This window comes from Rattus norvegicus, chromosome 6 (genome assembly GCF_036323735.1).
Source record: "Rattus norvegicus strain BN/NHsdMcwi chromosome 6, GRCr8, whole genome shotgun sequence".
Classification (NCBI taxonomy): domain Eukaryota; kingdom Metazoa; phylum Chordata; class Mammalia; order Rodentia; family Muridae; genus Rattus; species Rattus norvegicus.
The window spans coordinates 67017016-67041348 of record NC_086024.1 but is presented as its reverse complement, the minus strand read 5'-3'; the positions used below and the strand labels follow the sequence as shown (position 1 = coordinate 67041348).

Genomic DNA, 24333 nt, shown 5'->3' with positions numbered 1-24333 from the left:
CAGATTTATTTGCTAAATTTTCAATCCACAATCTGTCCACACAATAAACTCACAACCAATTGATAAAGATATAATCTGTCCATCTAGATAAGATAAAGTGGCCTACAGAAATCCATCCTTATGAAATATTCATAACTAATTCTGGCCATTTAAGGCCACACGGATCTGGGTCATCCTTCTCTGCCTCCATACTGGTTCTTCTTACTCTTTTCTCTCTCATTCCCAAAACTCTATGACCGCCCCACTTTCTCACTGTCCAATTACAGGCCTCGGTTTAACTTGTGCCAACCCTCAGCTGCATATAGACATCAACCTACACTTCACCCTTTCTAATTAAAAAAAAAAAACAACACTTTTCTCTCAAATGTAAGCTGAGCACAACTATTATCATTTTGTAATTTATGATGTATAAAATATACCTAACATCAGTCCATCATTTTTGTCAAGAAAATAGGACATTTTGTTATTTTTCCTAGCTTAAGAAAGGCTTAAAATCTATATGTTATGTCTTGGCTAGCTTGTATACTATTTGAAAACTATCTAATTAAATATGTATTCTCTCAATGTTAAATAGTCTGGGTGGGTTATGAGACTATAACTAATTTCAACCCAGTCAGAAATCTGAGAACGATCAATATTATCTGAAAATATAGGAAGCCTAACACAGCTTCCCAAACTGAGGCAAGTTGAAGAGATAACTGTCTACTGGTATAATCCCCCATCAGCAAGATATAAGATCATCAATCTTCAGCCTTCTGGCCCAGGAATCTGACAGACCTTAGTGAAACAGGAATTATTAAGGACTAGCTTATTTTGTCTCAGCAGAACTAAGCTGTCCTAATCTGTAAATTGTGTCCTCTCAAGAACAGTACAGATCTGTAGGAGAAATAAGCAATTTCTGCCTAGTGGCCTCCTAGCCACAATGTACCTCCCCTGGAAGTAGAGATGCTCAGTTGTTTCTTTGTGTCCACAAATTGGGAGCTGTTAGGAGTAGTTATGTCTCAACAAGTGAATGAATAGCATTAAATGTCACATTTGGTGGATCTGACTTTTTGAAACTATCTACTTGGTCTGGACTGTTGTCTGTTAACTACTCTCAGCTATTTATAATAAAAAATATTTTGAAAACACCCTAACAGTAAACTCAGAGCCATGAGTTTGCTATCTGGCCCTTAATTTCTATGTTTAATCATCTCAGATTAATTTTTAATAGCAGTAAAGGACTGGGTATAAGTTTTGTATACTTAAATGTGTTGTATAGGCACAATGCCTATATATGAAAATAACCATATTAATTTCAATTTTAAATCAATAAGAAATTTCATATCAAAGAAGATCTTAAACTTGAATCAAATAAATTCTGTACCAATGTAAAAGGTTATCAACCTACAATTTCCTATTTTTGAAGGATGTTAAAGACATCACTTTGAGCTCAAGCTCAATAACAGGAAAAAAGAGAAAGGATAGGTATTATTACATACTATAGACATTCAGTGTATAATTATGAACAACTCTATGCTAATGAATTTGAGAAGTTAATACCTTTAAAAAACTCAGTAGTAGTAGTAGTCGTAGTAGTAGTAGTAGTTGTGGTGGTAGTAGTAGTAGTAGTAGTAGTAGTAGTAGTAGTAGTAGTAGTAGGAGAGAGAGAGAGAGAGAGAGAGAGAGAGAGAGAGAGAGAGAGAGAGAGTTCATTGGTTAAAAGCTGTTCTTGTAGAAGACTAGAGTTGGAATTCAAGCATCCATACCAAATAACTCATAACATCCTTTAACTACAGCTCCAAGCATTCTGAGGCCATCTTCTAGTCTTAACAGGTGATATACATACGTAGTCTGGCACACACAAACATAAATAAAAATACTTTTTAAAAACAACGTTGGGAGTTGAGAAATGGCTCAGTGGGCAAGAGCACTTACTGGGCAATCATTAGACCCCACATAAAAAGCAGTGCCATGTCCTAAATTTGCCTGTAAGTTCACCACTGTAGAGAATAGTGCCAAGAGGATTGCTGGGCTAGTGTAGCTCCAGGTTCAGTTAGAGACGGTATTATTATACCGTCTCTACACAGTAGGTACTGTGACCCCAGGGTATAACTTTAATTTTTTCAAATCCTATTTTTAATGATTTAAGGAGGTTCTTAAACCTCCCTTGTAGTCCACCACCTACCAGAGATAGTGGAAAAAAAAGAATATGATGGGGCTTGGGGCAGTACACGTTTAGAAAGGTTCTTTGGAGCAACTCCTATCTGTGTTGTCTGAAATCAGTTCAGTTTACACGTTAGCAGTGGCAGCTCAGTCCACTTGCAAACACTTCATGGATACACCCGCAATTCAGCTTAGTTAAGTTGGGATAGCAAACAGGAATCAGCAGCAGTGGCACTACCTAACAGAGAGGCCAGGCCTTAGCCTCAGCTTGAGTCAGCAGGAGGAACCAGCAGGAACACCAAGAGAAGTTCTAGGCTGTGCCTCTCAGCAAAGCAAAGATCAACTAAGCCACAAGACCCACAAGTGTTGCACAGCTAGCTCTATAAGCAAGCCAATCTCAGCTCCTATCACTGTCCATCATATTCTATTTAAACTCAAATACCATGTGTACTTCATGGGTATTGCCTCAGCATGTGTGTCTGTCTTTTATCTCAGCTGACACCACTCTGGCAATCAGCCAGAGTCCAAGAACGTGGTGGCAAGAAACTGCAGCAGACCATTTTTTGTTTGTTTGTTTGTTTTGGGTTTTTTTGGGGGGGTGCATTTCTCTCTATGGAATCCCGACAAATGCAGCTCAACTGTTCAATGTGAGGCAGACCAGTCTATGAATGTCCTTAGCAAAGGATTCTTCTTCATGTGTCCTTTCACATGCTTGCCTTAGCACAACATTCTTTTACCTGTGTCTGCTTCTGTGAAATGTTCCTTCAAGTGTTTGCCCCAGCAAAACACCATCCAACCGACTTTCCAAAGAGCCCTTAAATTTCCACTTCACCTGGGTGGAGCCAGGTGAATGACAAGGGAGGCTTCCAGACAGCTCTAATCAAACCAATGCCCATCGCTGCTGGCATACGGGGTGGCAAACACACTAAGGATTCTAGCAAATTAGTGGAACCTCAGAATGACCCTGAAACTGGGCAGTGGCCGGTCTCCACATCTGTATGGAAGTTCTTTCAGGTGCTGGCAGCCTGGCACCGTTGGCAGCCATTGGGATAGTTGGCTACTACAGAGTTCCTGTCTATTCCCCATTGGTCCAAAGGCTGAATAAAATCACTTGCTGCTGGGCTGCACAGTATTTCTGCACCTCAGTGCTGGTCTCTGGAGTTTGTTTTCTGGGTTTGTGGCTCAGCCTCCCTAATCCCCTCCTGTTTCTCACAGACTATATTAGTTATTTAAGGAACTTAAGGCTGGATTTGGTATACACCTTTAATCCCACCACTCAGGAGGCTGACAGAGGTATCTCAGAGTTCCAGGCCGGCCTACAGAATAGAGTTATACATAGGCAAGGGGTATATAACCTTGTCTCATAAAACAAGCAACCAAACCAAACTAGAACAGAAGAGAACATTTATTTTAGCTTATCTTTTCAAAACACGAGATGTCCATAATGGTGGAAAAGGAATATGGGTAGAAGCAGGAAGCAGGGAGATCACAGCGTATGGACTGTAACAAGTAGCAGAGAGGTAGTGAAAATGGAGTGAGACTATAAATTCTATGTTTTTCTTATTAACTTGAGTATTTTTTATTACATTTCGAGTGTTATTCCCTTTCCCGGTTTCCGGGCCAACATCCCCTCACCCCACCCGCTCCCCTTCTACATGGGTGTTCCCCTCCCCATCCTCCCCCCATTGCCGCCCTCCCCCCAACAATCACGTTCACTGGGCGTTCAGTCTTAGCAGGACCCAGGGCTTCCCCTTCCACTGGTGCTCTTACTAGGATATTCATTGCTAACTATGGGGTCAGAGTCCAGGGTCAGTCCATGTATAGTCTTTAGGTAGTGGCTTAGTCCCTGGAAGCTCTGATTGCTTGGCATTGTTGTACATATGGGGTCTCGAGCCCCTTCAAGATCTTCCAGTTCTTTCTCTGATTCCTTCAACGGGGGTCCTATTCTCAGTTCAGTGGTTTGCTGCTGGCATTCGCCTCTGTATTTGCTGTATTCTAGCTGTGTCTCTCAGGAGCGATCTACATCCGGTTCCTGTCGGTCTGCACTTCTTTGCTTCATCCATCTTGTCTATTGGTGGCTGTATATGTATGGGCCACACATGGGGCAGGCTCTGAATGGCCGTTCCTTCAACCTCTGTTCTAAACTTTGCCTCCCTATCCCGTCCTAAGGGTATTCTTGTTCCCCTTTTAAAGAAGGAGTGAAACATCAGCATTTTGACCATCCTTCTTGAATTTCATGTGGTCTGTGCATCTTGGGTAATTTGAGCATTTGGGCTAATATCCACTTATCAATGAGTGCACACCATGTGTGTTTTTCTGTGATTGGGTTACCTCACTCAGGATGATATTTTCCAGTTCCCTCCATTTGCCTATGAATTTAATAAAGTCATTGTTTTAGATAGCTGAGTAATATTCCATTGTGTAGATGTACCACATTTTCTGTATCCATTCCTCTGTTGAAGGGCATCTGGGTTCTTTCCAGCTTCTGGCTATTATAAGTAAGGCTGCTATGAACATAGTGGAGCACGTGTCTTTTTCATATGTTGGGGCATCTTTTGGGTATATGCCCAAGAGAGGTAGAGCTGGATCCTCAAGCAGTTCAATGTCCAATTTTCTGAGTAACCTCCAGACTGATTTCCAGAATGGTTGTACCAGTCTGCAATCCCACCAACAATGGAGGAGTGTTCCTCTTTCTCCACATCCTCGCCAGCATCTGCTGTCACCTGAGTTTTTGATCTTAGCCATTCTCACTGGTGTGAGGTGAAATCTCAGGGTTGTTTTGATTTGCATTTCCCTTATGACTAAAGATGTTGAACATTTCTTTAGGTGTTTCTCAGCCATTTGGCATTCCTCAGCTGTGAATTCTTTGTTTAGCTCTGAACCCCATTTTTTAATAGGGTTATTTGTCTCCCTGTGGTCTAACTTCTTGAGTTCTTTGTATATTTTGGATATAAGGCCTCTATCTGTTGTAGGATTGGTAAAGATCTTTTCCCAATCTGTTGGTTGCTGTTTTGTCCTAACCACAGTGTCCTTTGCCTTACAGAAGCTTTGCAGTTTTATGAGATCCCATTTGTCGATTCTTGATCTTAGAGCATAAGCCATTGGTGTTTTGTTCAGGAAGTTTTTTCCAGTGCCCATGTGTTCCAGACGCTTCCCTAGTTTTTCTTCTATTAGTTTGAGTGTATCTGGTTTGATGTGGAGGTCCTTGATCCACTTGGACTTAAGCTTTGTACAGGGTGATAAGCATGGATCGATCTGCATTCTTCTACATGTTGACCTCCAGTTGAACCAGCACCATTTGCTGAAAATGCTACCTTTTTTCCATTGGATGGTTTTGGCTCCTTTGTCAAAAATCAAGTGCCCATAGGTGTGTGGGTTCATTTCTGGGTCTTCAATTCTGTTCCATTGGTCTATCTGTCTGTCTCTGTACCAATACCATGCAGTTTTTATCACTATTGCTCTGTAATACTGCTTGAGTTCAGGGATAGTGATTCCCCCTGAAGTCCTTTTATTGTTGAGGATAGTTTTAGCTAACCTGGGTTTTTTGTTATTCCAGATGAATTTGCAAATTGTTCTTTCTAACTCTTTGAAGAATTGGATTGGTATTTTGATGGGGATTGCATTGAATCTGTAGATCGCTTTTGGTAAAATGGCCATTTTTACTATATTAATCATGCCAATCCATGAGCATGGGAGATCTTTCCATCTTCTGAGGTCTTCTTCAAATTCTTTCTTCAGTGTCTTGAAGTTCTTATTCTACAGATCTTTTACTTGCTTGGTTAAAGTCACACCGAGGTACTTTATATTATTTGGGTCTATTATGAAGGGTGTCGTTTCCCTAATTTCTTTCTCGGCTTGTTTCTCTTTTGTGTAGAGGAAGGATACTGATTTATTTGAGTTAATTTTATACCCAGCCACTTTGCTGAAGTTGTTTATCAGCTTTAGTAGTTCTCTGGTGGAACTTTTGGGATCACTTAAATATACTATCATATCATCTGCAAATAGTGATATTTTGACTTCTTCTTTTCCGATCTGTATCCCCTTGACCTCCTTTTGTTGTCTGATTGCACTGGCTAGAACTTCAAGAACTATATTGAATAAGTAGGGAGAGAGTGGGCAGCCTTGTCTAGTCCCTGAATTTAGTGGGATTGCTTCAAGTTTCTCTCCATTTAGTTTAAAGTTAGCCACTGGTTTGCTGTATATAGCTTTTAGTATGTTTAGGTATGGGCCTTGAATTCCTATTCTTTCCAGGACTTTTATCATGAAGGGGTGTTGAATTTTGTCAAATGCTTTCTCAGCATCTAATGAAATGATCATGTGGTTTTGTTCTTTCAGTTTGTTTATATAATGGATCACGTTGATGGTTTTCCGTATATTAAACCATCCCTGCATGCCTGGGATGAAGCTTACTTGATCATGGTGGATGATTGTTTTGATGTGCTCTTGGATTCAGTTTGCCAGAATTTTATTGAGTATTTTTGCGTTGATATTTTTGCGTCGATATTCATAAGGGAAATTGGTCTGAAGTTCTCTTTCTTTGTTGGGTCTTTGTGTGGTTTAGGTATAAGAGTAATTGTGGCTTCATAGAAGGAATTCAGTAGGGCTCCACCTGTTTCAATTTTGTGGAATAGTTTGGATAGTATTGGTATGAGGTCTTCTATGAAGGTCTCATAGAATTCTGCACTAAACCCGTCTGGACCTGGGCTCTTTTTGGTTGGGAGACCTTTAATGACTGCTTCTATTTCCTTAGGAGTTATGGGGTTGTTTAAATGGTTTATCTGTTCCTGATTTAACTTCAGTACCTGGTATCTGTCTAGGAAATTTTCCATTTCCTGCAGATTTTCAAGTTTTGTTGAATAGGCTTGTGTAGTAGAATCTGATGATTTTTTTGAATTTCCTCTGATTCTGTAGTTATGTTTCCCTTTTCATTTCTGAGTTTGTTAATTTGGACACACTCTCTGTGTCCTCTCGTTAGTCTGGCTAAGGGTTTATCTATCTTGTTGATTTTCTCAAAGAACCAACTTTTGGTTCTGTTGATTCTTTCTATGATCCTTTTTGTTTCCACTTGGTTGATTTCAGCTCTGAGTTTGATTATTTCCTGTCTTCTACACCTCCTGGGTGTATTTGCTTCTTTTTGTTCTAGAGCTTTTAGGTGTGCTGTCTAGCTGCTGACATATGCTGTCTCCTGTTTCTGTCTGCAGGCACTCAGAGCTATGAGTTTTCCTCTTAGCACAGCTTTCATTGTGTCCCATAAGTTTGGGTATGTTGTACCTTCATTGTCATTAAATTCTAAGAAGTCTTCAATTTCTTTCTTTATTTCTTCCTTGACCAGGTTATCATTGAGTAGAGCATTGTTCAACTTCCATATATATGTGGGCGTTCTTCCCTTGTTATTGAAGACCAGCTTTAGCCCGTGGTGGTCTTTCTGTATCTGTTGCGGGCTGTTTTATGACCAATTATATGGTCAATTTTGGAGAAAGTACCATGAGATGGTGAGAAGAATGTATATCCTTTTGCTTTAGGATAGAATGTTCTATAAATATCTGTTAAGTCCATTTGGTTCATGACTTCTCTTAGTCTGTCTACGTCTCTGCTTAATTTTTGTTTCCATGACCTGTCCGTTGATGAGAGTGGGGTGTTGAAATCTTCTACTATTATTATGTGAGGTGCAATGTGTGTTTTGAGCTTTAGTAAGGTTTCTTTTATGTATGTAGGTGCCCTTGTATTTGGAGCATAGATATTTAGGATTGAGAGTTCATCTTGGTGGATTTTTCCTTTGATGAATATGAAGTGTCCTTCCTTATCTTTTTTGATGACTTTTAGTTGAAAATTGATTTTATTTGATATTAGAATGGCTTCGCCAGCTTGCTTCTTCACACCATTTGCTTGGAAACTTGTTTTCCAGCCTTTCACTCTGAGGTAGTGTCTGTCTTTGTCTTTGAGGTGTGTTTCCTGTAGGCAGCAGAATGCAGGGTCCTCATTGTGTATCCAGTTTGTTAATCTATGTCTTTTTATTGGGGAGTTGAGGCCATTGATGTTGAGAGATATTAAGGAATAGTGATTATTGCTTCCTGTTATATTCATATTTGTATGTGAGGTTATATTTGTGTGCTTTTCTTCTCTTTGTTTTGTTGTCAAGACGATTAGTTTCTTGCTTTTTCTAGGGTGTAGCTTGCCTCCTTATGTTGGGCTTTACCAATTATTATCCTTTGTAGCACTGGATTTGTAGAAAGATATTGTGTAAATTTGGTTTTGTCATGGAACATCTTGGTTTCTCCATCTATGGTAATTGAGAGTTTTGCAGGATAAAGTAACCTAGGCTGGCATTTGTGTTCTCTTAGGGTCTGTATGACATCTGTCCAGGATCTTCTGGCTTTCATATTCTTTGTTAAGAAGCCTGGTGTGATTCTGATAGGTCTGCCTTTTTATGTTACTTGACCTTTTTCCCTTACTGCTTTTAATATTCTTTCTTTATTTTGTGCATTTGGTGTTTTGACTATTATGTGATGGGAGGAGTTTCTTTTCTGGTCCAATCTATTTGGAGTTCTGTAGGCTTCTTGTATGTTTATGGGCATCTCTTTCTTTAAGTTAGGGAAGTTTTCTTCTATGATTTTGTTGAAGATATTTACTGGTCCTTTGAGTTGGGAGTCTTTACTCTCTTCCATACCTATTATCCTTAGGTTTGATCTTCTCATTGAGTCCTGGATTTCCTGTATGTGTTGGACCAGTAGCTTTTTCCATTTTACATTATCTTTGCCAGTTGTGTCGATGATTCCTATAGAATCTTCTGCTCCTGAGATTCTCTCTTCTATCTCTTGTATTCTGTTGGTGATGCTTGTATCTATGGCTCCTTGTCTCTTCCTTTGGTTTTCTATAACCAGCGTTGTTTCCCTGTGTTCTTTCTTCATTGCTTCTATTTCCATTTTTGATTCCTTCATCTGTTTGTGTTTTTCTGGAATTCTTTCAGGGATTTTTGTGATTCCTCTCTTTAGGCTTCTCCTTGTTTATGTTTTCCTGCGTTTCTCTACGGGAGTTCTTCATGTCTTTCTTGAAGTCCTTCAGCATCATGATCAAATATGATTTTAAATCTAGATCATGCTTTTCTGGTGTGTTTGCTTTGGTGGGAGAATTGGGCTCCAATGATGCCATGTAGTCTTGGTTTCTGTTGCTTGGGTTCCTGTGCTTGCCTCTCACCATCAGATTATCTCTGGTGTTAATTTGTTCTGCTATTTCTGACAGTGGCTAGGCTGTCCTATAGGCCTATCTGTCAGGAGTGCTGTAGACCTGTTTTCCTGTTTTCTTTCAGCCAGTTATGGGAACAGAGTGTTCTGCTTTTGGGAGTGTAGTCTTTCCTGCCTACTGGTCTTCAGCTGTTCCTGTGGGACTGTGTCCTGAGACCACCAGTCAGGTCACTTGGAGCAGAAAAGTTGGTCTTACCTGTGGTCCCGAGGCTCAAGTTTGCTAGTGGGGTGTTGCTTTTGAGCTCTCCGTGAGGGCGGCAACCAGGAGTCCCCGTGCACGCGGGTCCCAGATGGCATTAGGTGTTTTCGTCTGGAGTCAGAAATGTGGGCAGAGTGTAGTCTCTTCTGGCTTCCCAGGCGTGTCTGCCCCTCTGAAGGTTTGGCTCTCCCTCCCACAGGATTTGGGTGCAGAGAACTGTTGATCCGGTCCCTTCAGGTCCCAGCGGTGTCTGGAGCGCGGGGGACCTGCAGCTCCAGTGCCTCTATCTTCCAGTTCCCAGACGCCGTATACAGTTTCTTCTTGGGCCAGGGATGTGGGCAGGGGTGGGCAGTATTGGTGGTCTCTTCCACTCTGCAGTCTCAGGGGTGCCCACCTGTCCGGGCGGTGAGCTCTCTCTCCCATGGGGTTTGGGAGCAGTGAGCTGAGGGCGGGAATAAGCAAGGTTGGGAATCCAGCTAAAAACCGGAAGTGTCTAGTCCCAGAGGAATTTTGCTTCTGTGTGTCCTGAGACCACCAGTCAGGTCACTTGGAGCAGAAAAGTTGGTCTTACCTGTGGTCCCGCGGCTCAAGTTTGCTCGTGGGGTGTTTCTTTTGAGCTCTCCGTGAGGGTGGCAACCAGGAGGGCCTGCACCGCCTTTTCCGAGAGTATAAATTCTAAAAGCCCATCCTTAGTGCCTTCCTCTAGCAAGGCTCCCATCATAACTGTTCTTTAAACTTCTAAAACAGTTTCACAAACTGGGGATCAAATGTTTATGTACATAAGACCATGGGAATCATTTATCATTCAAACCACCACAGACAGCCTGTCTCAATGGAGTAAGGTGGAAAGTGAAGCCAGGCAAAGGGATATACTTCTTTAATCCCAGCACTGGGGAGGGAGAGGCAGCAAGAACTCTATAAATTTAAGGCCAGCTTGGCCTACAGAGTTCTAGGCCAGTGAGGGCTATATAGTGAGACCCTGCTTACAAAACAAACAAACAAAAAAGAAGTGAAGGCTGGTGTGATGGCTGTTCCAGAGATCCTGAGTTCAATTCACAGCAACTATGTGACTGGGACTGGCCTCCATTTCAAAAGAAAGGGTTTGAGAAATCAACCTGCAGCTGAACCTAAGTTGCACCGAAGTTCCAGGAAGAACCATATAACCTGTCTCTGGCCCATACCCCAGAGTTAGTTATTCTCTAGTTACTTCCTAGCAACAGTCAATCAGTATTAGCCTGAGAGTTCCAGATGTACTTTCAGACCGTTTATGATTGTTCACAGTTTTGCTTCAGAGCGCCTACCTTATAATAGTCATTCATTAGATGCTTGCCAGGTTGACAACCCTCTTGCTTGCTTGCCATCTCTTATAAAACCTTGTCCTGGTGAGAGCTCAGGGCTTCACCCTCCCATCCTGCTGCATCAGTCTAGGCATGAGCCCAAGCTCAAGCTTGAATAAAAAGACCCTAGGGTAATTGCATTGGAATCAACTCCTTGGTAATCTTTGGGCTTCTTTAACACTATATACACAAAGGAATATATCAAGGTTAATATAAATGAAAAACAAATCAATATAGTCTTGTTTCTGTTTTTAAAAAACTCAATTTGTCTTAAAAAATATTTTCACAAAGGAAACACAAGATCCTTAAGTGAAATGTAACAAAAATTTAGAGAAACGTGAGATTATTCAGGTTCTAGAGTATCAAGAACCTCTCGAGGTAGGACAGAGTCATAAGATATTTTTTTTAAAAAGGAATAAAAGTTGGGTATGAAGCAAACAGCGTATTCACCTTAAGGCCACATTTGAAATGCTGGGAAACAAGTTTAGTGATGAAAACAGGACTCTGAAAAGCAGTTGCAAATTTTATTTAGGTTCATGATTCTCCTAGCGAAACACAGATTGCTACAGTTTAGGTGGAATTTGAGGCTGCATATTGAGCTGCACAGCCAGCTATGAAGAATGAAAACTATATTGCTCTATAAAATGAGTCGATACAAGATTCACTAAGACCTGTAAGTAACACAGAGTACCACCATGCTATGAAGCAGCACTCAGAAAATCTCTATTGAGAGTATTCTAGAAGACTCTAAATTCATGAAAAACCTCTCCCAGAACAATCATAAACAGGGCATACATGTCATTTCCAGGAAGTTGGCCTCAAAGAGTACATGGTAGTAACACAAAATGTCAAGCTTCATCTGTTTCAAATAAGAATTTGTATTTCATCCAACTATGAAATGTTTAGAGCATAATTTTGTGGTGATTTTCCATCAATGACTGAATATTTACTAACACAAATAGAGGTTCTGTGGAGATACAAGGTAAATTTAGGTAAAGTTTAAATTTTGTAACATAACTTTCAAGTGAAGATAATTATTTGTGAGAACATATTTAGAAAATATCAACGGTTTGATTTTAAAACCTCACAAATTAAAAAAAAATTTTGGAACAGCCAGTGAGTCACTTTTACTATCTCTATGGTTTAAATTTTTTGAGTTTCATTTACTTCTTTTTATTCATTTTTTAAGTGAGAAAGGTAAATGAGATTTTTAATCAGCTCAAACCTCTCACCCCAACCTATTTAAATCTATTAAAAAATGTTTTTCCTTACTTGGTCCCAACTTCCTAATTTCTCCTATGATTTTGGATAAAGCTGATACTTATGTGCATATATGGATAGGCTTTCCAACTGGATATTAATTAGTTAAATTGAAAGGTCTGTGAATTACTCATTTGACTTTAATGATCACCCATCAATTAAATCTGGCCACAACCCAGCATATTTTTCTGGTGATTTTCCTAAATAGTTGAAGTCCTTCTAGGTGCCAGATATGAGTAGGTTCTGGTCTCTATTTCTTAGGGACTCTTAATCACAGAGATTGGTAAGAAAAGAGAAACTACAACAAAGCATGATTTAGTAATGTTATCAATAGTATGTGAAAACAGAGGGATGGACAAAAAAACTTAGGCTTGTATAAAGGAGTAGAGAGGTGATTTCTGAAAAAAATTTTTGCTGATTCTTTGTGAGTTTCACATTATGCAGTCCTCCAATCCCACTCAACTCCCCATCCCCTCATATTCACCCTCTGCCTCTGCAGCTTCTACCTTAAAAGAAAATAAAAGGCAAAACAAAACAAAAACCATCTTGTCATGGGGACTACAGTGTGTCACAGTCTGTTCCACAGTTTTGTCCACACATCTTCATTTGCAAATGTTCATTGCAAGGAGTCATTGGTCTGGTGTCTCAGATATCCAAATCATAAAATGTTAGAAAAGTCAATCAAATAGCTGTTTAATTAACATTACCAAGTAATAGATGTTTCAAATTGAATGATTTTATGGGAATGGTTTGAGCAACTAGAATAGTGTGATTGGCTTGTCTTCCTGTATTCTCTTGAAGACACCTCATATTTTTAAACCACACAATTGCCAAGTCTATTGACCTATTTTTCATAAGGAGTTCTGGTAGTCTCAGTGATTCCATTTTAAACTGGACTAACCAAGGTTACAAACTCAGTAAAAATAACTTCATTTCATAGTTATGAAATTCTAGCCCATGGTACATACTTAAATACAGCAAACTTTTAAAAATAGAAAGCCTGGACCATTCACTAGGCAAACAAAAGATTAGTTCTGAAATTGAGTCCTGCTTCAGTGCCTCTCATTTTGAATTATATATTAGTTAGCCAAGAAAACAAAAATGAAGCTTACACATTGTTTTTCAATGATCTAGAAAAATATTTAATTTGTGCATTACAACTTGAACATTATAATTTATTTCTCAGAAAAATCATGATTTAGTCTGTGATTCATAAGAATTATTTCTTCTTTTTTTAAATAAGAACTTATCAACCTACTTTATAGGTTGGTTCTTCTTGCCATTTTTCTACTTCTGATTAATTAAAATACCTAGCTGGCTGGCTTTTGTGTATTTGCATCTAGATAAACTTTCTCACTTCTCTATTACAGGAGTTTAGTGAATAATATAAACAAAGAGCTATATGTTTCTCTAAGGAAAGATAAAATTAAAATGTTACTGTCTCGAGCAGCATTGGTTAAATTTTGGGGACTCATTTACCTCTTTTCTAACCTAATAGAAATTAAAAGTTCTTGCTGGCACAGTGGCATGTATCTATACTCCCAGCATCTGGGAGGTAGAGCCAGTACCTCAAGGTCATCCTCAGGTACACAATTAAGTCTGAAGTCAGATGGACAACATGGGACTCTTATCTCAAAATTAATTATGAGCTCTTTCCAGAAACGTGGTTATCATACAAATTTTCATTAAATTTTAGGGGATGATCCATGATGCTTCTGAAGGCTTCTATGATCCAGACCTGAGGTCATAAGACTTTAGACTTGATGGGACTTAACTTTATTTTAACCACATATTAGTAGTAACGTCATGATTTAAGTAGCGTTATCTATATTATATTTGAGTTAATATTTTACAGTCTGTTGAATAGGGTGATAATATATGCCTGCTGTATTACTGTGGAGCTAGGATTAAATGCAGCAGATAGTTTTGAATTCTAATTTATTAGGCCTTACTATTCATTTTATAGCTATTCACGGAATTCTGACTCTGTAATAGAAACTGCTCAGCAAGGAAGCTATGTCATAAAAGCTTATACTCTCGTTTATGAAAGCTAAGTGAGCAAGTAAAGAAAGCAAGGAAAGAAAGAATGGGTAATAAAATTAATTAAAATGTGCTGAAAGACTAAAGAAGAAGATTGGGGCTGCAGAAATGACTTGGACAGTAAAGTGCTAGCTGTGCAAACAGGAAAGTCTGAGTTTGGATTCCAAGCCTCATGTAAAAATCTTGGCATAGTAGCATATCTATATGCCTAATGCTAGGGAACTGTAGTCAGGAGGATCCTGGAGCTAGATTTGTCAAACTGCTCAGCTCCAGGGATGTTCAGTGATAGGTCCTTTCTCCAAAAATAAGGTGAAGAATGATAGATGCCCATTGTACATACTTAAATACAGCATCTATCATTTACATTCATAGACATGTGCACGCAAGCACACATGCATATATCTTAGTCTGGTTTCTATTACTGTGAAAAAAACACCACAACCAAAAGCATCTTGGGAGGACAGGATTTATTTTGATTATATAACCTGATGTGACAGTCCACTGAAAGAAGCTAAGACAGGAACTCAAGTAGGGCAAGACACTGGAGGCTGGGGCTGAAGCTTGCTGTCCATAAGAAAGAAAGCTACTCAGTTTGCTTTTTTTTTTTTTCATGAAAGAATGCACCAAACACATTTGCATTTTTTAAAGCAAATGACAAAAACCCAAATTACCAGCTTTTTTTTTTAAAAACCTAAGCTTAATATTACACATTTAAACAATATCAAACTGACGAGGTTGCCAGCATCCATGCACAACTAGAAAACATCCTTAATTTACACTAAACCAGAAATGTATTACCATTGATGCAGTAATAGCTTACATCACTAAATACTGAAAATAAAGTTGAAATATTTCTGTAGATGATTCATCTGGCAAGTCACAGCAGGCTGACACTACTCACAATTCAACACAGTGGGAAGCAGATCCATGCTGGTGTTAAAGACAATCTCGTCCTAGCACTACTAAGGAGTTAGAGGGCTCACCTCAGATGACGTTTTGTTTAAAGCAGAGTGCATACAGAGATTCCAAAAAAAAAAAAAAAAAAAAAAAAAAAAAAAAAAAAAAAAAAAAAAAGGAAAGGAAAGAAAGAAAGAAAAGAGAAAAAGAAAGGTCCTATTTTGTGGTCCCAACAACAAACTCAAAAATCTGACAAATGGGGGCTCCGACGAACTGTATTATAAATACTTTAGATTAGGTACAGTTATACAGAAAGTCGAGTTCGTTTGAAATCTTCAAAAAGAAAAGTTCCTGTTATTCCTCAAATGGTGCTTGTTATGGTTTAGCATTTCTGTTACATGCGTGCGTTGAATTACTCGTTATCCAAGCGTAGCAGTTGCTCCTTACCATTTATCATCAGGGACTTTAAGGGCTGGGGATTTAGCTCAGTGGTAGAGCGCTTACCTAGGAGGTCCCCCAGCTCCGGAAAAAAAAAAAAAGAATCATCAGGGACTTTAACTGTCCGTCTTCTTCAACTTCTACTCTTTCCTGACCGTTCTCCACAATTCTCTTTGTAGTGACTTTTTTTTTGCCATTAACTATTTTAGTTGAAGTTGATATTGATTTGAAGTCGCCCATTCCACTGCCGCCAAATGACGCTGAAGAAAATGAAGTGAGACCCCCATGACCTAGTGACCCGAATGGAGTAAAGCCTGTCAAAAGCAAGAAATCCACTTCCAAAAGAAGGAAATCCACTGAAGGCAGAGAAAAAGGAGCCAGCATCTCAGCTTCTACTTCCTCAGAGACCCCTTCGGTTTCCAAAAAAGTCATCAAATGGGGCTTCAAAGAAGTCAAATGAAAATGGGTCCCTTCCACCAAAAAATTCCCTGAAGACATCATCTGGGTTCCGGAATGTGAAGCCAAACTCAAATGGACTGTCAAAATGACTTCCACCTCCTCCTCCACCACCATTTAATCCTTCTTTGCCATATTTGTCATAGATGTCCTGCTTTTTAGCATCCGGTAACACTTCATATGCCTCAGCTACTCGTTTGAATTTTCGCTCCGCTTCTTCATTTTCAGGATTTTTGTCTCGGTGCCATTTGAGTACCTGTTTTCGATACGCCTTTTTAATGTCCTCAGGTGAGGCATGTCTCTGCACGCCCAGCACTTCATAGTAATCCACCATGTTTTAACAGACCGTTGGAACAAATCCGAGGACGCGGCGGCCAGCGAGGGGGAAGTCAGGTGGCCGGTCTCCTCGCGGCTCTGGCACAGCTGTGCTGGTGGCGGTGGCAGCCTCAGTTTGCTTTCTTATACAACCAAGAACAACCTGCCCAGTGATGGTACTGCTCACAATGGGTTGGGACCTTCTACATCAATCACCAAACGAGAAAATCTCCCAGAGATTGCCCACAGGCTAATTTGATGGAGGGTTTTTCTCAATTTTACCTCTTTCCACATGACAGATGTCAAGTTGACAAAAACTAACCAGTATAATGTAACACACACACACACACACACACACACACACACACACACGCGCGCGCACACACACACACACACGGACATGCAAACACACAGAGGACTTTTATGCTAAACCCCACCTTATTAATAAGAACACATTATTTAAATGGTTATATTGTATTTACCCTACTTTGACTAGGTAAATGGAATTATGTACTCCAATATGGTTTGGCCTTCTATATTTTGTATGAACATTTGCTTATCTGTGCTTATTGCTCAGTCAATGGCAATACTTAAAAATCCTACCCACTAGATGTGAGTTTCCTTTGACGATGGTCAACATGTTTGCTATTCTGTCCATTTTTGTCTTCCTGAAGATCTGTATGTTGAACATCCCGTGGCCCTCTAGGCCTACAGAGGTACTGTTGGGCTGGGACTACCTTTACCAACTTAGAGCTCTTCTTGCATCAATTCTGAATAGATGAATTCTTCAATTCTCTTTTGATTATTTCTTTTTCTACGTCAACTAGATGACAAATTATCATCTAAAAATCATTCTGGAAAATAATTCTATGATGTTCTTATTTTTCTATCATCCATTTTACAATAGTATTTTTAGTAAGTGTGGTGGTTTGAATATGATTGGCCCAGGGAATGGCACCATTAGGGGGTGTGGCCTTGTTAGAGTAGGTGTTGCCTTGTTGGAGGAAATGTGTCACTGCAGGGGTGGGCAATAAGACCCTCCTCTTAATCACGTGGTAGCTAGTCTTCTCCTAGCAGCTTCAGATGAAGATGTAAAACTTTTAGCTCCTCCTGCACCATGCTTCCACCTTGATGATAATGATCTGAATCTCTGAACCTGTAAGCCAGCTGGAATTAAATGGTGTCCTTATAAGAGTTGCCTTGGTCATGGTGTCCATCCATAACCAGTGAAACCCTAAGTATCTAGTAGAGGCACTTTTTTGAGAGCTTAAATCAAAGAATTCTACCTCAGAAATCCTTCACACTTAGAATTTTCGGATCATTAATTTCTTGTCTGCTTGCTTACATTGTAGCCATTAAGAAGCTAAAAGTCATTGAGCTGAGAACTCACTTTGTTGCCCAGGAATGTGATTCTCTTGCTTTAGCCTCTCAACTGGAACTACAGTTGTGCATCATCACAATCCAGGTTTGGTAGTTTGAATAAATATGCCCCCCCAAGGGGTTGGGGATTTAGCTCAGTGGTAGAGCGCTTGCCTAGCAACCGCAAGGCCCTGGGTTCGGTCCCCAACTCTGAAAAAAAAATAAAAAAAAATAAAAAAAATAAAAAAAAAGCCCCCCCCCCCATAGGCTCTTAGGGAGTGGCCTTGTGGGTTAAAGTAGATGTGCTATTGTTGGAGGAAGTGTGTCACTAGGGGGCAGGCTTTGAGATTTCATCTGCTCAAGCCGGGCCAGTGGTTCATGGTCACTTCTTGCTGCCTGTAGATCTAAATGAAGACGTCTCGGCTACCTCTCCAGCACCATATCTGCCTGCCATGCTTCGTGCCTTTGAATATAATGGACTGAACAGTAAGCCACCCCCTATTAAATGTTTTCCTTTATAAGAGTGGCTGTGGTCATGGTATTACTTCACAGCAATAGAAACTCTAAGACACCAAAGGAAATGCTCTTTTTTTGATTTTCTTTTCTTTTTTTGTGTGACTATTTTGCTACATGTTTAAAATCTTATTGTGCTGTAATTATTTTGTTTTCAGTGTGCCTTGGTAAATACCTATTGCCATTCGCCATTCTAGTCACACAGTAGGCTATTCCATTGGAAATACATGTTCTTTTGTATAAAATTTTTCTTGCATTTTTTTTCTTTTACTGTTTTGATCTATTTTTCTCTTCCATTTAAACAATGCCCATTATTTGGTGTCTTAGGGTTTCTATTGCTTCAGTGAAACACCATGACCAAAAAGCAATTTGGGGAGGAAAGGGTTTATTTGGCTTACACATTCTATATTGCTACTCATTATTAAAGAAAGTCAAGACAGGGATGAAAACAGGTCAGGAACCTGAAGGCAGGAGCTGATGCAGAAGCCATGGAGGGCACTGCTTACTAGCTTGCTCTGTTTGCTGGCTTAGCCTACTTTCTTATAGAATTCAGAATCACCAGTCCATGATGGAACCACCCACAATGGGCCTGGTCTTCTCCCATTGATCACTAATTGAGAAAATGCTTTACAGCTTGACCTCACAGAGGCATTGCCTCAACTGAGGCTCCTTCCTCTCTGATGACTCTAGCTTGTTTCAAACTGACACAAAACAAGCCAGTGCATTTGGATATCGAATCTCCTGGATATAGTTTTGAGTGCTACATAATAACAGACTGCATGGAAATTTTCATGGAAAAATTTCATGGAAATTTTAACAGTAAAAGTCCTATTGTTTAGTGCTGAAGCTGTGAAAACATAAATTACATTATGCACATAGTTTTGGTGACACAGGTGTGAACAAACTCCCTACATTAGCAGTCCTGTAAGAGTATAGCACATAAGCCACTACCTAAAGACTATACATGGACTGACCCTGGACTCTGACCCCATAGGTAGCAATGAATAGCCTAGTAAGAGCACCAGTGGAAGGGGAAGCCCTGGGTCCTGCTAAGACTGAACCCCCAGTGAACTAGTCTATGGGGGGAGGGCGGCAATGGTGGGAGGGTTGGGAGGGGAACACCCATAAGGAAGGGGAGGGGGGAGGGGGATGTTTGCCCGGAAACCGGGAAAGGGAATAACACTCGAAATGTATATAAGAAATACTCAAGTTAATAAAAAAAAAAAATTATTATATATAGATAGTAGTAGATAGTATATTTATATAGTACTGGACAATGATAATGAGTATGTTGCTGGCTTATGTCCATATACAAAAATTTTAATTGTGCTTTCAAAGTGCATTTTTCTACCCAACCTATTTCACTTAAAACAGTATGCTGAGCTTTGTTGGAAGCAGCTAAAAACACTAATGTTTATTACAGTACATAAAATTTATTGAACACATAGAAACCTTATTGACTAGCTGAATAATCACTAAGTTTGTGTAATTATATTCTACCATGTTTGTACAATGATGATGGAATGGCCTAACGATGCAGTTCAGAATACATGCCATTAAGCAATGCCTAGCTACAATAGTTTTCTAGAGCTACTGTAAATAAATACCGAAGATTGGGTGGCCGAAGCAATGGGAATTTTTTTCCTCAGTGGTTTTTGAGAAGTGTTTAGGTCAGATCAAACTGCAGTAACAGAAAGACGAGGAATTCCTACAAATGATGAAGATGTTAATTTCCCTTTTCTCAGTGTTTTTTTGTTAACTAGAAGAATTTTTTTCTTATAAGATTTCCAGGGCTAAAAATTATATGATCTAAATAGGTCAAATACATAGTCTCAACATAATTAATCAGTTGGTTTATTTCTTTTAAGTTATAACTATATACTCTATTTCCTCAAAGTTGTTAGTTACAGAGTTAAACTTAATGCAGCTCATTGGAGGTAAGGCTAACTCAACTTGTGTCTTCAGAAATTTGATTAGGAATGCTGTCAAAACATGAAAACTGGTAGTGCCTTGATACATTATTTTTCCCCTATTAGTACAAGCTAGAACAGAAAGAAATGGTCATGGTAAGCAATTTCAGTACATCATCAAAGGCTTTATTTTGTGTTCCTGTGTTCATGTACATGTATGAGCCTAGGCAAGAAGTGCTTAACAATTAGGCTAGGCTGACTAGACAGAGTGTGCCTGTTTCCATCTCCTCAAAGCTGGGATTACAAGCCTGTACACCACTGCACCTAGCTTTTTATTGTGAGTCCTGGTATCAAACTCACTCTCATGCTTGCACAAAGAGCCCTTTACTAAGACATCTTTTCAGCTCATAAGACCTTTTTTTAAATTTTTTTATTTTATTGGATATTTTCTTTATCTACATTTCAAATATTATCCCCCTTCCAGGCTTCCCCTCTGAAAACTCCCTATCCCATTCCCTCATCCCCTGCCTCCACGAGGGACTTTCCCACCCATCCACCCTCTCCCTCCCATTCTCTGCCCTGGCATTCCCCTACACAGGGGCATCGAGCCTTCACAGGACCAAGGGCCTCTAAGTTTCATGTGTGCAACATCTATCTATATATTCCTCTGAAGTGTACTTCCATTTTTTCACTTGAAATTCAAAGAACTCAGATATTTTTCTCTTTATTTCAATACACAACCACCTTATTTTTGGCTACTTCCATTTATTTGCCATTTCACTAAAGACAAACAAATTTAAATAGGAACATGCTGCTTTGTTCCCACCACTCTGAATTTGGTGTGTAATCAAATCCATTTCATACTCTACACATTTTGGATTTACTTGAAGCTCTAATACCCAGTGACTATTGTTTAAAGATTTTATTATAGATTCCATTTGATATTGGTACTTATAAAATGCTGCCTTTTGCACTGTTAGAACTTTTATTCGGGTGAGTGCACATATGCTACTTAGTTATTGAAGAGTGGGCTAACTTGATTATTACTTAGGAAAAAAAATCTTATTTTGTTTACACTTTTTCTTATATTGGATATGTTTTTATTTACATTTCAAATATTATCCCCTTTCCCGGTAAACCCTCCAGAAACCTTCTACTTGTATGAGGCTGCTGTTCCCCCACCCACCTACCTCCCACCCCTGACATTCCTGTACACCAGGGCATCAAGCCTTGACAGGACCAAGGGCCTCCCTGCCCATTGATGCCCCCACACAGTCATCCTCTTCTACATATGCAGCTGGAGCAATAGGTTCATCCCTGTGTAGTCCTGGGATGGTGATTTACCCCTGGGAGCTCTATGGGGTCTGGTTAGTTGATATTGTTCTCCTTATGGGGTTGCAAACCCCTTCAGCTCCTTCAGTCCTTTCTCTAACTCCTCCATTGGGGACCCCATTCTCAGTTCAATGGTTCACCTCTGTATTTGTCAGATTCTGGAAGTGCCCCTCAGGAGACAGCTATATCAGGCTCCTGTCAGCATGCACTTCTTGGCATCAACAATATTGTCTGGGTTTAGTGGCTGTATATGGGAGGTATCCCTAGGTGGGGCAGTATCTGGATGGCCTTTCCTTTAGTTTCTGCTCCATATCTCCTCCTGTGAGTATTTTTGTTCCCCCTTCTAAGAAGGACTGAAGCATCCACACTTTGCTTCCTTCAGCTTCCTGTGGCCTGCGAATTGTATCTTGGGTAATTTCGAGCTTTTCAGCTAATATCCACTTATCAGTGAGAACATACCATGTGTGTTCTTTTGTGATTGGGTTACCTAACTCAGGATGGTATTTTCTAGTTCCATCCATTTGTCTAAGAATTTAGTGAAGTCATAGCTTTCTTTTTTTCTGTAAAGAAAGAAGATGTCTTCCATCTTTATTAAATTGGGTATTTCTTATTTACATTTCAATTGTTATTCCTTTTCCTGGTTTCCAGGCCAACACTCCCTAACCCTTCCCCCTCCCCTTCTATATGGGTGTTCCTCTCCCCATCCTGCCCCCATCACCCCCCTCCCCACAACAATCCCGTTCACTAAGGGTTCAGTCTTGGCAGGACCCAGGGCTTCCCCTTCCACTGGTGCTCTTACTAGGCTATTCATTGCTACCTATGAGGTTGGAGCCCAGGGTCAGTCCATGTATAGTCTTTAGGTAGTGGCTTAGTCCCTGGAAGCTCTGGTTGGTTGGCATTGTTGTTCATATGGGGTCTCAAGCCCCTTCAAGCTCTTTCAGTCCTTTCTAAGATTCCTTCAACGGGGGTCCCGTTCTCGGTTCAGTGGTTTAATGATGGCATTCGCCTATGTATTTGCTGTATTCTAGCTGTGTCTCTCAGGAGAGATCTACATCCGGTTCCTGTCGGCCTGCACTTCTTTGCTTCATCCATCTTATCTAGTTTGGTGGCTGTATATGTATGGGCCACATGTTGGGCAGGCTCTGAATGGGTGTTCCTTCTGCCTCTGTTCTAAATTGTGCCTCCGTATTCCCTGCCAAGGGTATTCTTGTTCCCCTTTTAAAGAAGGAGTGAAGCATTTTGGTCATCCTTGAGTTTCATGTGTTCTGTGCATCTAGGGTAATTCAAGCATTTGGGCTAATAGCCACTTATCAATGAGTGCATACCATGTGTGTTTTTCTGTGATTGGGTTACCTCATTCAGGATGATATTTTCCAGTTCCATCCATTTGCCTACGAAATTCATAAGGTCATAGTTTTTGATAGCGGAGTAGTATTCCATTGTGTAGATGTACCACATTTTCTGTATCCATTCCTCTGTTGAAGGGCATCTGGGTTCTTTCCAGCTTCTGGCTATTATAAATAAGGTTGCTATAAACATAGCAGAACATGTGTTCTTGTTATATGTTGGAGCATCTTTTGGGGATATGCCCAGGAGTGGTAGAGCTGGGTCCTCAGGTAGTACTATATCCAATTTTCTGAGGAACCCTCAGACCAGTTTCCAGAGTGGTTGTACCAGCTTGCAATCCCACCAACAATGGAGGAGTGTCCTTTTTCTCCACATCCTCGATAGCATCTGGTGTACCTGAGTTTTTGATCTTAGCCATTCTCACTGGTATGAGGTAAAATCTCAGGGTTGTTTTGATTTGTATTTCCCTGATTACCCAAGATGTTGAACATTTCTTTAGGTGCTTCTTGGCTGTTCAATAGTCTCCAGTTGAGAATTCTATGTTTAGCTCTGTAGCTCATTTTTTAAATAGTGTTATTTGGCTTTCTAGAGTCTAACTTCTTGAATTCTTTGTATATATTTGATATTAGCCCTCTATTGGATGTAGGATCGGTAAAGATCTTTTCCCAATCTGTTGGTTGCCGTTTTGTCCTAATGACAGGGTCCTTTGTCTTACAGTAACTATGCAGTTTTATGAGGTCCCATTTGTCAATTCTTGATCTTAGAGTATAAGCCACTGGTGTTCTATTCAGGAAATTTTCCCCTGTGCCCATGTGTTTGAGGCTCTTCCCCACTTTCTCGTCTTTTAGTTTCAGTGTATCTGGTTTTATGTGGAGGCCCTAGATCCACTTGGACTTGAGCTTTGTATTAGGCAATAAGAATGGATCAATTTGCATTCTTTTACATGCTGACCTCCAGTTCAACCAGCACCATTTGTTGAAAATGCTGTCTTTTTTCCATTGGATGGTTTTAGTTCTTTTGTCAAAGATCAAGTGACCATAGATGTGTGGGCTCATTTCTAGGTCTTCAATTCTATTCCACTGATATACCTGCCTGTCTCTGTACCAATACCATACAGTTTTTATGACTTTTGCTCTGTAATACTGCTTGAGGTCAGGGATGGTGATTCCCCCAGAGGTTCTTTTATTGTTGAGAATAGTTTTCACTATCCTGGGTCTTCTGTTATTACAAATGTATTTGCAAATTTCTCTTCCTAGCTCTGTGAAGAATTGAATTATAATTTTGATTGGGATTGCACTGAATTTGTAGATTGCTTTTGGCAAGATGGCCTTTTTACTATATTAATCCTGCCATTCCTTTATATCTTTCAAGGTGAAAAAATAGTATAAAATTTAATACCAACTATAAAAAATAGTATTTAAATAATTTTAAGGGAGAAATGTTCACTGTAGTATAAAATCCATATTTTCAACTCAGCCCATCTTGAAAAATTCACTTTATTGATAAAAATTTATCTATACATCTAAGGGTCACTTACATTTTCA

The 24333-nt window shown here is 39.7% G+C and overlaps 1 protein-coding gene across 1 annotated transcript; it reads right to left on the bottom strand.

Annotated features, from left to right (window-relative positions):
• Positions 1-15376: 15376 nt before the first annotated feature.
• Dnajb6-ps4 (DnaJ heat shock protein family (Hsp40) member B6, pseudogene 4) lies at positions 15377-16652 on the bottom strand. Its single transcript, XM_063262630.1, has one exon. The coding sequence runs from the start codon at positions 16345-16347 to the stop codon at positions 15958-15960; it is 390 nt and encodes a 129-aa protein (XP_063118700.1). The 5' UTR covers positions 16348-16652; the 3' UTR covers positions 15377-15957.
• Positions 16653-24333: the final 7681 nt, after the last annotated feature.